Source organism: Chenopodium album, chromosome 1, assembly GCF_948465745.1.
Source record: "Chenopodium album chromosome 1, dcCheAlbu1.1, whole genome shotgun sequence".
NCBI classification, from domain to species: Eukaryota; Viridiplantae; Streptophyta; class Magnoliopsida; order Caryophyllales; family Amaranthaceae; genus Chenopodium; species Chenopodium album.
This window is the reverse complement of record NC_137834.1, coordinates 21,531,645-21,547,157: the sequence shown is the minus strand read 5'-3', so window position 1 is coordinate 21,547,157 and position 15,513 is coordinate 21,531,645. Positions and strand designations below refer to the sequence as shown.

Sequence of the window (15,513 nt, the reverse complement as noted above, 5' to 3'; positions counted from 1 at the left end):
CTAATTACTCATGTACAATTCCGATTATTAAACAACGATGTGAGACTAACTCTTAAAGAATTTGGAAAGTTGTTTGATTTAAAATCGGATAAACCAATTGAACCCTCTCAAGACCACACCGCCGTGGTCTATAAGAGGCTAATTGTGGAGGATTTAGTGAACCTCCAACATGCCAAAGGGACGTGGATTCAACATCCCGTCCCAAAACTTTGGCAAAGATTTGCCGGCCTCACTATTTTTGGGAGGCATGAACCGGCAAATGTTAGGAGAGATGAATTGGAACTATTGGCATCCTATGTAATTCCTACCGCTGAAAAATTGAACATACCCCATAGGATAGCCAATCACTTCCAAAGGGCGGCCAATGCGGCCGAGGCTAGTAGGTCTAGGGCACCTATTTATTTTGGGGGGTTAGTGACCCACATTGCTAGGAAACACCTAGGTTGGACCCCGGATGGGCATAGGAAAGTTGTAGGATCGAACCTCATGGACCTACCCTATTTAGGGAGTTTGAACTGGGTGCAACCTGTGGGGAGTGATACTTGGTGGATAGTCCACCGACAATCGGGTAGGAGAGACCAAGCCTTTACCTTACCCAACCCCGCCTTGACCAAATTTGAGAGGGGGAAGCCTTCTTATACTTTCGAGATAAATGGTCAAGGTGAGGTTCAACCACCTCACCCTTCACCACAACCCCACCATTCCCCCACTCACCATTGACCACACTACCAACCACCTCCACCCTTCACCTATGGCATGCCCACTTCCTCGATCGATTACAACGTCGACCCCAATGCCCCATATGACTTTTCGGCTTTTGGGAGCCAATTAGACCGCATCGAGACGGGGCAAGGGAGAGTTTAGGGTATGATGCAAAACCTAGACTCTATGTTAAGCACCTTAGATGGGCGGGTTGGTTACATAGAGAGGAACCTAGGGAGGGGCCTTTATCCCATGTATGATGATTACGCCCGTCGGGGGGCTATTCCTCCCGATTCACTTACTCCCGATTGGTTCCAATACCCCCAAGGAGGGTATTCTCACCCCGGTGCGTATGGTACTTATGTGGACTACTCTTCGGTCCACGGATATGAGGGTGATGCTCCTTTTGGGGGTATGGGTGGGAATGTGGACCCTAACTACTTTGCAGGTGGTTCGGGGTATGGAGGTGGTGGCTCTAGCCATGGAGGAGCCGGTTCTAGCCACGGCGAGGGCTTTTCGAGGATGGATGAGGATAAGGAGTAGGCTACTCTCCCAAGTCAATGAGGGCATTGCTTGATTTGGCTTGGGGGGGTGTTCTTTCACTTGGTAATTCTTTTCCTTTTCTCTCTTTATTTTCTTTCTAGTATAGTTTTATTTGCTTTCCTAGGTTAGTTTTATTGCTTTCTTTATATATAAAAATACAAAAAAATTGAAAAAATAAAAAATTCAAAAATACGTTCCAATGAATTATGAATCATACTTCCCTGTGCCCCGTACTTGAGAAAAATTTGTTTTGATTCTTGGTTATTGATAAAGAGCATTGTGGATTTGTTGGTCATGATTTGAAGTTTAATTGCTTGGATTCCTTTACATGCGTCAATTTTGTCCAACTACTTGTGAATATAGTGCTTGACTAGTTGATTTGGTTACGAAATGTGTGATAGTTCCATAATTCCTGGTATGTCAATGAAATTGAGTATTGATTTGCAACTATGAGTAGTGTTTCATGACTTATTATTATGCACATGAGGAGGACAAAGGCGTTCATTCTTTTAGGTAGCCTTCAGAGTATTTAGATACATTTGTTCCCTTCTTGTTACCCATGTTGTTGCTTGTGCCCTTTTATTGTTTATTTAGCCACATTACAGGCCTATATGAGCCCCATTGGTTACTAGTCCCAAGCTTGGCTTGGGGGAGCTATTAGTTGGCGAGGTGAGGGAGTTGTGGTGTGCACAATATTTGCACAATGTGGGAATAAAAGAAGAGTGATTGTTCTTTGATTTTTGATTGGAAAATATTGATGTTGTGTTTCAAAGTTGAAAATTCCAATATGAGTTAAAAAGAAAAAAAAAAGAGCAAAAGAAAAAAATTAATTATCAAATGTTCTATTTGAAGGTTGTTCTAGACAAAAAGAAAGAAAAAAAAAATTCAAGTTTGAAAAAAGAAAGTAATAAAGAATGAGTTCAAAGTTTGTTTTTCACTCAAAGTTCTACATTATCATATTTTTATGAGTGATTATTGTAAGTGTTGGGATTGTTTATGATGATCGGAGTTGTATTTGGTGGTTTTTGTTGGAATTGGTTATGTTTATGGAGATGTATGATCATCATTATTTGATCATGGGTTTATTAGGTTTTGGCTCCCTTAATGCATAGCTTTTCTCTCACATAATCCCAAATTTATCCCACCTTTACCCTAGCCTTACATTACAAGCTTAAAAGACCTTCCGACCTTGTGCATAGAAGTTATGTAAATGTGAAAGTGTTGTTTATCAATGCAAGTTATGACTTGGCATATTTCGAGTCGACTAGTAGGATGAGCATTCAATGTTTTTATACACACGAGAGTGTGAGTTGGGAGGGCATTGTTCACATTAAAGGGGTTGGTTGGAGAGCGATTGAGTACATCCTTTACTCGCTACATAAATGAGAGTTGAGTGTGTGAGCACTAGTCTTGAATTCTATATGCTCTTGTGGTTTGCTCTACTTGACAATTGTTGGGGAGGAAGGGTGATTAGATGAATAAGATTGATTGATGTTGAAGCGTGTTCATTAGATTTGCCTTGAATCGTTGGTTTTTGATTTGATTATTGGGGTGAAGTATGTTTTATATGTTCATTGATAAGCTATTTGCTTAGGGAAAGCAAAGGTTTGGCTTGGGGGAGTTTGATATGTCCATTTTATATAGAGTTTTATCCCCGTCCCTTGGTCGTTATTAGTAGTGTTTTTGGCGATTTCGGGCCACTTTTATTACTAATTTGTGTGTTCTAGTGTTTTCGTAGTTTTAGTTGTATTTTACAGGAAATTGCACTCTTGGAGCATTTTCCCGGGCTTTATGGATCGACTACGGAAGCTATAAGGACACGACCACTCTTGAAGCCCAGGATCGGTGAGAGCCGGTGATTAAGGGCTCGGTATGTGATACCGGGGCTATTGGATCAATTAATCAAGACCCGATGAGGAAATCTAGATTGGGCCGAGGAATCGAGCCCAATCGAAATCCAAGCCTCAGAGAAGAAGCCGGGCCCGATCGGGCAAGCATACGCCCGATCGGGCGAGTGCACGCAAAAGCAAACCTCAAGGAAGAAGCGCGCCCGATGGGGTGAGCGTAGGCTTGATCGGGTGCTGCATACCAAGCAAGGGCAGAGTAAAAAGGCAGGCCCGATCGGGCGGCCCTTCGCCCAATCGGGCGGCCCTTCGCCCGATCGGGCGCGTGTTTTTCTTAGTAGCTGATTAGTTTTGTTTTAGTTTTTGTTTTAGGAGTGTTTAAGTACGATTATGTACGGAATTTTTAGTTTACCTTCTTTCTTAGACTTTCTCTCTCTACTTAGTATTTTTCTCTCTCTAAAATTCTCTCTAAACTTTTGTTCTTAATACTTCCTTTAATTCCAGATTTATTTTTGGTACAATTTCTTCCCTTTTAATTTCAGCTATTTTAATTGCTTTTCTTGATTATGCTTTTAATTATTTACTTGGTTGGCTTAGTTATGATGATTAGTGAGTAGTTTCATTCTAGGGTTTATGGGGATCCATAATTAATATGAAGGGATAGTTTGTTATTATTGATTATTGATATTGCATGATAATTTCCTATTGAATTGTTTTAATTCTTTGCAATTAGATTATGAATCGAGCAGATGTAATTTGATTGTGAATGTTTAGCGATATTGAATTGATGAATTGAGCAGATGTTGATTTAATATTAAAGGCTAATTTTAATAGGAACTTAGGTCTAGTAAATTGCGAGAGCCTGTTAGATCTATGTTGATTAATAAATTGCGAGAGCTTGTTAATCATGTTATCTATGCATTGTTAATTATTAATTACTTCGTTCTATCCCGGAATATTAATTATTGGTGAACCTGTGGCCCTAGGCTTCCTTATTATTGTTTCTTTTCTCCCTAAACTTATTCTTCGTAGTTTAGAATTCATACCTAAAAATATTGATTACTTAGATAATTTAGATTATAATAATTAATTAGAATTAAAAAGACCTGTTTCCCTGTGGAGTTCGACCCTACTTCCCTATCTACTTTAGTTAGTGATTTAGGTAATTATTTTTTATTAGGGGATACGACTTTACCCTGTCACATTGTTTTATTGTTGCTTTGCTACTTTTTTTTTTACTTGCTTTTTGAATGTTATACAATTAAACATCTTCCAATCCCAGGGTTGAGTGAATGTGGGTTGAAGAAATGAGGCCAACCGTTAGACGAGGCTCAAAGTGGTTGATGAAGGAATGGAAAGTGATGGAATGGTTAACAGGGAATGACAGGGTTGCAAAGGTTCCTCAAATCATTGGTGTACCTTGTGTTTAGTTCGGTAATTGATTTTTTTTTTCCTTTTTTTTTGCGAATGAATTCGATGATGGATTGCGAAGGAAAGGAATGCTCATTGATGGAAAAGGTAAGAAATATGACACATAGACAGTACACATGGATAACGGGAACCTATGCTAGACTTATTAGGGGAGAGGGTTGAAACAAACTAAGAAAAAAAAAAAAGCATGAAATCTTGTATGGAAACTTGTCTTGTGCTTCGTCTTCATGGTTGCTTATGAATTACTTGTTACCGCTAGGGGGGACAAGGAATTTGTTGTTGTTGATGCTTTTATTAGAAGAAAAGAAGGAAGGAGTGACGTTCCCCTTATTCTTCCAACTCTTACCTAGTGATTTTTGAACTCAAGTACTATGGAACAAAATGAGCTCACTTAATGCATTGACTCAATACTCGGATTGGAAAGGAAGAGTGTATGAAAGAATTTTCAAAACCAATGGGAAGTACTCCACTCATTCTTATTACGACGAAAAACGATGCATGCATGGTCCTAGTATACAATCATAGTGCGTTACTCGAAGAAAAGTGTGTGCAACGACTCAACATGTGTGATTAGGTGAGTTTATTAAGAATCGTGGTATGATCGCATGGGTAGACATGAGGACGTTGTGAAAAACAAAGGACCCAAGGACCAAATAGCACGGAAGACTAAAAGACAAACTAACTTGATTAATTTTGTCCAATTTTAATGTTTATGCTATTTACTAGGTGAAAACGGTCCATAGGAAATTATTACTCATTAATAAGATCAACCACAATCAAAGACAAAGAACACATGTTAAGGTTAGCACAAAAAATCACAAGAAACTAGGAAGAGGACTAGAATTCTAGAAGAGTTAGGACTCGTGGATGTAAAATAAAAAAAAATAAAAAAAAAATCTACAATCCTATGTTATACGAGTTGACACGGATTAAAGGACTTGGCTAAGACTAGCTTGACACGAATTTTTTTTAAAAATAAAAAAATAAAAAAAGGTAACGCTAAAAAGACACCTAAACTGGACAGGTTGTAGTATATCGGTTATAACTTTTGATCTCTGACATTTATTGGGACGAAACCAATTACAATTGAAAGATAAAACTCGGGGCTACAGATCATTAGGTGGCACGACACGTAACTCTATCTAGAACTCCGGATATGACCAAAATAAGTTGACTCTTGTGCAGTATACGGGAATAAAAATACGGGTGACTCAAAAATTAAAATAAATCTATGGCTCGACTCTAATAATAAAAAAAAGGTTTGATAAGAGAAAAATAAATAAATAAATAAATAAATAAATAGAAACTCAAAAAATGCACATATAAGCACATTTTCACGAAAGATGCAATGAAGTTCGCAACCTAAAGCCAAGTTCTATGTTCGACGATGGTCAAGCTTTTTGGTGTCAAAGGGTACCATGGTTAAGAGTTTGGACGCGTTAGCAAGGCAGCCTCCCTTGAGGGTGTATGCCAACGGGCGGCTCCGCGAGTTCGTGATGAAATTGAACTTGACTCCATGGTTTGGGTGGATTTAAAAACTCGGATGAACCCTTATTGTCTTGAGCGTTTTCGGGTTGATAGAGCATAAATCCCTCGGGCTAGCCACATACGTAGAACACGTACTATTGTGGCAAAATAGGTAAGCTAAAATGCATATGAATATGTGACAATGCCAATTAAATCGCAGGAATACAATGTCTCATCTACTCATCTCAATTAAATACCGATCACTTAAATCGATAAATAACCAAGAATCCTCCCCACTGGAGTCGCCAAATTGTAGGCGTCGCTCGAAATGCACCTACGTTAAAGCATGTGGTGAATATGCTTGGCACTCATAGGAAGTGGGAATTGACATATACGATTAGGGACAAGGAAAGTAGGGAGCTGCCAACAAGTTTTTAAGGAACTTGTAAACCGTTCACGGATCATTTAAGGCAACCACAAATAAAGGGACAACGAAGGCAACAACGATTAATCCGTGAAGGTTACACCCCATTCATAATCCATGAGATTACTAACTCCATATGGTTCGGAACCATGAAAGGAGGATCGAGGATGATGGTACAAAGTGAGTCATGGAGTCATATTCGCCCGTATTGGCCTCTACTCGATTCTTATAGTAAAAAGTTATTCCTGCGATCTCAAAGACATACAAACAAAATATTCAATTCGCTCCAAACTATTATTATGCTAAATTGGTTTAATATTAGTGCAACATATAATTCTAAAATATCGTGATCACTTGATTAAACAACAAGATTAAAAAGGATCCTAAACCAGTTGTCCAAATTATCTTATTAGGTGTGATTTTCAATTACATATTCCCTTTAAACATGCAATATGGTGATCAATAAATAAAAATAGAATAAACATTAATATTGGAAGCAATTCAACAATAAATTGTTAGTCAAATCAAATACTAGCAATATTAAAAAAAAAAAAGAGTAATTAAATTAATTAATTACTCACATTCCGCACGTTCCTTTAAATTGCTACATCATGAATAAACTGTTAGTAACTTCAATAAAAAAATATAAAGTAAATTAAAATTAAATTAAATTAAAAAGTAGAGTTGATTTGGAGGACAGGCTAGGCTGTGGAATCGCCAGGGCCCGAACTGTTCGGCAGATTCCCACGCGTTACGCACCCGTTCGCCACTTTGTTCTCAACTCTTCTCACTCCTGACTATCTAAACGGAAGTTTTAGTGGCAGGAAACATGTAAGCCGCCCAAAAGGCGGTGCCTCGGGTTGGTGGAGGACAGGCTAGGCTGTGGAATCGCCCCCCTCAGTTATGTGTACCTTTCACGCCTTGGTTTAAGGACGAAACCTCGGGTTAAGTATGGACTCCTTGGAGTGCTTAAGGGAAGAATGGTGTAATTAGGAATATAGGTTTAAGGCTTAGAATATAGGAGAGAGAATAGAATTATTTTTGGTGTAAAAGAGAGGAAGAGAATGATTTGATCATGAAGCTTGTTGATGATTGAAAATGGGGTGATATGACCTCTATTTATAGAGAAAAAAGAGGAGTCGAAGAATTAAGATAAGATCCGAATTAAATCGGAATAAAACTCGATAGACTGCATTTTTTGCGGTTTTTGTTTTTATCATATCTTTTGATCCAGAAATCGGAATAAGAAGAATAAGATATATTTGGAAAGATCTTGAAGTCTAATTTCTAATCCAATTATAATCAGATTAAAATATTTCATAGAATAAAAGATATGGCCGAAATAGTAAGATGGTGTCAGTTTTGGATAGAGTTTGACATTTTATTCATATCTTTTCCGTTATAGCTCGGAATTGATATTATAATATATCATTGGAAAGAAATTTCAAGGTCTATCCAACCATATAAAATTTGGATAAAAACTATGAGGCACGAAAATAATAACTGTATATCTTTGAACGTCTTTCAATTCGGATAGAAATAGGATTTTCATAAAGAAAAGTTTTATTCAATTTCAAACTCTTTAATCTTATCTTTTCAAAAAGGATAATTAGAATCTTTTAGAAACTTGTAGAATCTTCCAATTAATCCTAATTGGTTTAGGAATTGGATTAAATAATTTGGACCCTCCACATGATCATTGGGTCGTAGGCAAGGTGGGCTTAGGTTCGGTTTGGGCTCGGTTTAATATTTTGGCCATAACTTATTCGTTATAACTCGGATTCGGGCTTATAAGATATCGTTGGAAAGATCTTTTCAAGTCCTATCCAACTATTCAATCATTGGACCCAGATTATGGACCAAAATATACTGGATCAAACGTTTTTATAAAAAGGACACGAAATGAATGATGAAATGAATTATTTTGGGTTTAAAGGCACGAAAAGAGGAAAATAAGTTATGGTTTGGGGAAATGGGCTAGGAATTGGGTTGGTTTATGAAATATAAATATGGATTTAAGCACTCCAAAAATTAAATACTCAACCCGACCAATAATGGCGGTGAAAGGTTGTTCATCATCGGGTTTGGTTTTGGGGAGACATTTTTAGGTGTCTACAATATGAAATAGGAGAAGAAAGAAAAACGTACAACTGCACAACATATGTCTCCCCATTGATATTGATCTCTAGAAGAGAAAATATTATTGAAAATTTAATAATAAATACACATGAATTATAAAGTTAATGAATAAATGATTCTTCATCGAAATTGTTCTCCAGAAGAGATAAATTTTGATTGTGATCCTCCCAATGAAATGAATTTTTATGCGAATTTATATACTGAGTTGGTATAGAATTAGACGCCCCTATAAAAGAGATATTTTACCAACTTAGGGGGAGAAGAAATAGCAAAAGTTGGGAAAATCGAAAAAAAATTGAATAAATAAAGAATATTTATGGTCCCTATAATGGTAGTTTTAAAATTTATATATATGCCATCTTTTGTATACATATTATCAAGATATGTTGCACCTTTATGATTTGATTTGTATTCAGTTATGACTCATGTTGCATAGCGTTGAAGATACATTTTGGTCATATTAATTATGTGTATACATTAAGATAAAATCTTGCCAATTGTACTTGAATCACTACACCTGAAGTGTAGGTTGTATATGATCGGTTCCAAAATAAAGATATGTTTAATAGATATGATATTTGGCAAGGTAGTGCAGTTGACACTAATAGTGTAATATATAGTATATAAATACCATAGTGTATGAAATACCCTAAAAGTGGTATAGATATCTGAATTATTATAATAGATGGCCTATGATGTAAGAAAAGTTATGATGGTACCAATGAGAAAAGTATTCAGATATCATAGTGTCTTGCATCATTTTGAGTCTTATATTCATGTGCATGTGAGTCATAGGTTAATGGTTTATTGCATATGTAGGAAGTTGTCAGATGCATTACTCATTGTATATTTTGTTTAATATGTTATCATGTTTTATACATCTCATATTGCATGGAATAATTTCTTACAATGGTTGTGGTGTATGTGAATGTTCATTCAAAGTATAGTAAGACATATTTACAACTTTGATGAAAAATTAGAAAAAGATATTTATATTCCAATGGGCTTATAATTGTAATGAAATTATTGATAACATTTATTTAATAACATATTATGAATCATGTAAGAAGAGTTCCTGAATAACTTATATACGACGTTTTAAATGCCCAACCCTACAAATTTTTATGTCTTGAATATTACAATTATTATCAAACTTTTGAAAAGTTTATGTGACTACATTATTGACATCTCAACTTGAATTTTGAGCATATGAGAGTTAGTAAGATATACTATTTGTATTTACAAGAGAGCTATCATGTCAATCATGAAACATCTAAATAATATCAATGGAATACTTATGCGCGAGAATGTTTTCTCATGGTCCAGAAGAACCATGATTAGCGTACATAATTACATATGTTATATTATAATTCATATGAGATTGAAGAATGCCATTAAAAAATATCAAGTTTTGTCATCAAATTATTATTAATGAATGTTAAATCAAATAATGATCACCAATATTTATTATTAACCACTTCCAGATGAAGTCATAACCGCATGAGTTTAACCTTTTTAATCAACTATTAAATAGAGATTTGGAATGGTGATATTAGAGATAAACACATATATGGTGAAATGAAGACACTTTACATGTCCGCATGAAGACTTGATGGTACAATTTCTGTTTAGGAGGATCGAAGATCAACAAGTGATATTTTTCCAACTTATTAGAAGATATCCAACATATTGGATTCATTGCTGCGACACTAGAAGATCTCAAATTATGTATTCATCAGGGGGAGAAAATACGCGCTGCACTCTTTTTCCCTTGACCATGGTTTTGTCCCACATTGGGTTTTCCTGGTAAGGTTTTTAATGAGGCAGCATCTCGAGCGTATTACGAAGAATGTTGTACTCTTTTTCCTTCATTATGTTTTTATCCCACAGGGTTTTTGCTAATAAGGTTTTAACAAGGCACAGTCTTCGATAATGGACATCCAAGGGGGAGTGTTATGAAATATTGTGTGGATGCCCATAATACTCCTTGTATCATTCGAGAATATTCTAGATAGATCTAGGGTTTATATTCTTATCTAAGAAAACCCTAATTATATTGTATATATATATACCCCATTATATGGAATAGAAATATACTGAGATATTCTCTATCAATCTCTCTTATATTTCTCCCTATTTTATAAAAGGCATTATATTATTTAATGAATTTTGTATTTTTTTTAACAAAAATAAATTAAAAACAAGTATTTATACATACTGATATGACAAGACATTGCTCTTGCTGACTTCACGTTGCTCTTACTTACATTTCATAGCATGAAACGATGTCGTTTGGTTGCAGGACCATCAATTTCTACATGGTCTCAAGACCAGCGTTCACCAATTGGTCAAATTGGTTTAGCGTTTATTTCATTTAAGGTCTAAATTCAAATTCACATTTAGACCCTCTTTAATGATGAGACTTGAGTGATCTTTTTTAGGAGTGAGAGAGTATTTTTTGCAAAGAATACCAATAAGTTTGTATATAAACTTAGCAACACTAAAAGAAAGTTCTTAATTTTAGATACTCAACTTTGAGTCTTATTTGAGAAAAAGTGTGGACTCCTCATCAATATTATAATTTTTTTTGTAATTTATTTAAGTTTTAATTTTATTTTTTTTCTAAAAAAAAACTTATAATATGATTTGGTGGATTATAAATTGAAAGTCACATTAGTATATTTTAGAAAGTCTCACAATTAGATAATTAGAATTCACATAAGTTGTTAAATTGAGAATTGGATTGGGTATCACAGTTGGAGGTAAAAAAAAACAACTCATTTTGTATTTTAATACTCAAAATTGAGTCTCACCATTAAAGATGGTATTAGGTTGAATTCAAGTTGGTGACACATGAGTTTTGGGTATGGAGTTCAAATTAGGTTGAATACAGTAGGAAATGGATGGTTTTTCGGGTCAGAATGGTTTCTAACACCTCTAGTCCTCTACACTACAAAGTTAAGTGAGAGTAGTGGAACCTTCGTCAAGAAGGTGACAAAGACAACCATACTCGTGCATAATTTTATGTCTGCTCTTTCCCAGACCCTTCCTAGAGCAATGGTCTCAGCACTAATAGGGAGTTTATTACAACTTTTACTAAAAAATTACTTTCAATTAGTTTAATACACCGCTTTGTTAAAATAAACATCTACAAATTATTGAATAACACTGAATATATATCAAAATCAAGTTGTTTTCTTTAAATTAGGAACAATAATCAGATTTGTAAAAACCTTTTTAAAGCAAAGTAAGGGACAAGGGAACCAGATCTGTTTAACAAACTCACCATTTTATTAACAATCCAAGATTATTATCTGTCATGTTGGTACCATCTCCTATATATATAACAAAATTTGAGTGTTATTTCATATTCTCATTCATTATTCAATTCAAATTCGAGCAATAAGTAAAAATACCAAAAAAAAGAGAGAAAAACAGAGTGAAGTATAATCATGGTTAGTTTTTCGATGGAATTGAATAAATCCCACCAAATTAGATCATTGAGTATACCATCAAAGATAAATCCTATCAACCAAAAAATAGAAAACGAGCTTAATATGCTTAGTACCATAGAAGAAGCATCAACATCAGCCTCGGAAAGCATCAGTATTGGTGTGTCCGGGCTGGTAGAGTTGTATGGGTGCATTAACCAAGCCTTGAGTCTTCCAATGACTCAACAAGCTCTCTTACTTCGCCAACATGATAAACATGTTGGCGAATTGTTAAAGGGATGCTCGAGTCTACTAAATGTCTGCAGCTTGATCAAGGAGATCGTGCTGCAGCAAGGGGTAGTCACTAAAAAGCTTAAATTCACTCTTACACATAGAGAAGAAAGCTTGAAAATAGGAAGCGATGTTGCAAATTATACTTTTTTGAGGAAAGAAATCATGAGAAAAACCAGAGATATTCTTCCGTCATTGAATCTACTAAATTCTGAGGTCCTAGGAGAAGAGGACTGTCAAATTTCGACAGTGATCAAGTCGCTTAGATGTGTTAGCATCATAAACTTATCTGTCTTTCAATCGCTCTTGGTTTTCCTGTCAATGCCGGTGTCTAAGCCAAAAAGGTCCCTTGTTTCTAAGATAATGAACAAAGGAAGAGGCAAGTGTGAAAGTGGAAATGAAATAAACGATGTAGACATGGTGTTGCAAGAGTTGGTTTCAGGAAAATCTGTAAACGACGAGAAATCGTGTTTTTCAGTGAAGAAATTGAAGGCGTTGGCGGATGTTATGGAAGGCATTGAAAGTGGCTTGGAAAATATTTGCAAGCAGTTATCTCAAACAAAAGTCAGTCTGATGAACATAGCCTCTTTCTAGCTTAGAAGATATTGTTTTGTTCTTTTATACCATATCATATACTTTGTATATACTTACGTATGTTCTACACATTACTAACTACTGTATAAGTTAATACGAAGTAGGATTTATGAAACAATTTTGAATATACTACTATCTTTTATCACTACTAGACTACTAGTTCACTACGTTAAATTATAGCAACTAGAAGAATGTAGAATTATATATTTATATATCTTGTAAAATATCTAGTATGTGATGTAAAAAAAAAAATTAGTACTACCACCGTTTTTTATTATGTGCAACAAATGACAAATAATATCCATTTGCTGCTCAAGATAGAAAACGGAGGTAATATGTAGAAAATTAGATAAGTAGAATTATCTAGAGTTAGAAAGAATTATCAAAGAACCGGCAAAAGAGGGTGATGCTCGTACAAAGAAACCAAAATAACTCCAAAATCAAACAAGATGTAGCTGCACCAATAACATACTCCCTAAGAGCAGGTGAATTATCTCGACCGGAGTAATATCGAAATAAATAACACTCTTAGTTTGAACAACTTCTAAGGCCCCATTCTTTAGAGCTGCTATGCTCTGCTTTGCTCAAATCAAATCTGCTGTGCTCAAAAGAAATCTGCTGTGCTCTGCTCGGCTCTGCTCTATTTTCAAATAATAATTAATAATAACAACAATAATAATTAATATTCAATAATAATAGTAAATATTGTATTGATGATAATAATTTATTATTTTAAATAATTATAATAATTATTAATATTAAAAAATAATTTTAATAATTATTAATATTAATAATAATTAATATTTATTAATTATAATAATAATTAATAATAATTATCAATAATAATATTTAATAATTCAAACTATTAAGAATTAATATTTAATAATATTATTAATTAATAATTTCTAATAATTATAACAATTCTTTCAAATAAGTAAATAATAATAATAACAACTAATAGCAATTTCTTTGATAAACATTTGATATTAGAATCATAATGTGTAGAAACATTTTATGTGGGTATTGATTTTTAGTTCATTAGGTTGAATTATTTTTCAAAACTTTCCATACATTTTTAGATTTTAAAAAAAAAGAGGTTGTTTTCAAGTAGTACTTTATATATTACTATTATTTTTAGGGTAAAAAATATATGATTAAGACAAATTTATAAGTAAAATCATTATTACTCATTAAATCATTTTATTTTAAAATTTTTGTGAAATAAATATAAGTAAACAGTTATCTTTTATATTTCTACTATTAACATATATATGTTATATATGGTACACATATATTTATTTTTTCACTCACCTAATCGTATATGCACTTAGTAGTAGTAGTAGTAGCAACATTAGTAGTAGTAGTAGCAGTAGTAGTAGTAGTAGTAGTAGCAGTAGTAGTAGCAGTAGTAGCAGCAGTAGCAGTATTAGCAGCAGTAGCAGCAGTATCAGCAGTAGTAGTTGATAAATCACATTCATATAGGATTTATAGGCACGTTTATGCTAAATTTGTAGTAGCTTTTTAGGTCTTTTGTTGCTTTTTTAGGACGCAAATGCATAAGTTGTTTGTCTTGTGATCTATTACGCTCCGTTTGTGTTTTTCTTAATGTTTCAGGTGATTTTAAAGTCATTTGGACGCTTTCGAAATGTTTGGAGTTGATTCGGATGATATTTAGATGGAAGCCGACGAATTGACCTCATTAATCGTAGATACCATGTTTGTGAATGTTGATTTTGAGATTTATATGCATGAGGAATGAATATAGCATTCACAAGGGTCGCTATGCATCTTTCGGAAATGAATTTGAGTTAGAGACGAAGTTAAACGATGTTTTATAAAGTGGCAAAACTGACCTTTGTCCACTCTTTTGATCATAACTTGAGTTCTACAAATCGGATTGATGCGATTCAAATTGCGTTGGAAACTAGACTTAAAGAGATTTCCAATGATAGGTCACAAGCCCCAAGAATCCTTCTAGAATAGAAGTTATAGGCGTTTGAATCCAAGTAATGTTGTCAGCCACCCGCGGGATAATTGCTGCGCCCCTGTCCCGTAACCACTCGACACCAGCAGGTGCTGCTGCCAGGCCGCGGCCACCAGCCTGCGCCCGCAGGTCTGGTCGAGCAGCCTTGAAGCCTCGAGTAGCTTTTTTATTCACATCGTCATAAGTCTTCGGGCCACGTCATCTTCTATCGTCCACTAATAATTCAACTTATGTAATTTATATTTTCTTACTTCTTTTCTTTAATTATTTTTAGATTAGTTTTAGGATAATATAAATACTCAAGGGATATTATTTTTCCCTGATGCCTTTTATATCTTTTATTATTTTACGCTCTTTTTAGTTTTCTCTTGAACCCTAGTTTCTCATGGCATCTCCATAGATGATTCTTGGGTTTATTATTTCAATTCATTGAGGTATTTTATTTCTATCTCTTATTTTTAATTATGTTTTATTCCTTAGATCTAGTTTTAATTATTTCTTCCATGTTTGAGTAGATTATTTCTAGGGTTTGGGAATCCATGTTTATACTTTAATTCTTAATTGATATTATTTATGATTTGATTATTGATATCTCTAATTGATAGTGTTTTTTCTTATTAATCTTGAAACCTGTTCAATTGTTTGATTTATTCATGTTAATAA

General features: G+C 34.4%; 1 protein-coding gene across 1 annotated transcript; it reads left to right on the top strand.

Annotated features, from left to right (window-relative positions):
- The first annotated feature begins 12,002 nt into the window (after nucleotides 1-12,002).
- On the top strand, nucleotides 12,003-12,866 carry LOC145629344 (uncharacterized). Its single transcript, XM_081681923.1, has one exon. The coding sequence runs from the start codon at nucleotides 12,003-12,005 to the stop codon at nucleotides 12,864-12,866; it is 864 nt and encodes a 287-aa protein (XP_081538049.1).
- Nucleotides 12,867-15,513: the final 2,647 nt, after the last annotated feature.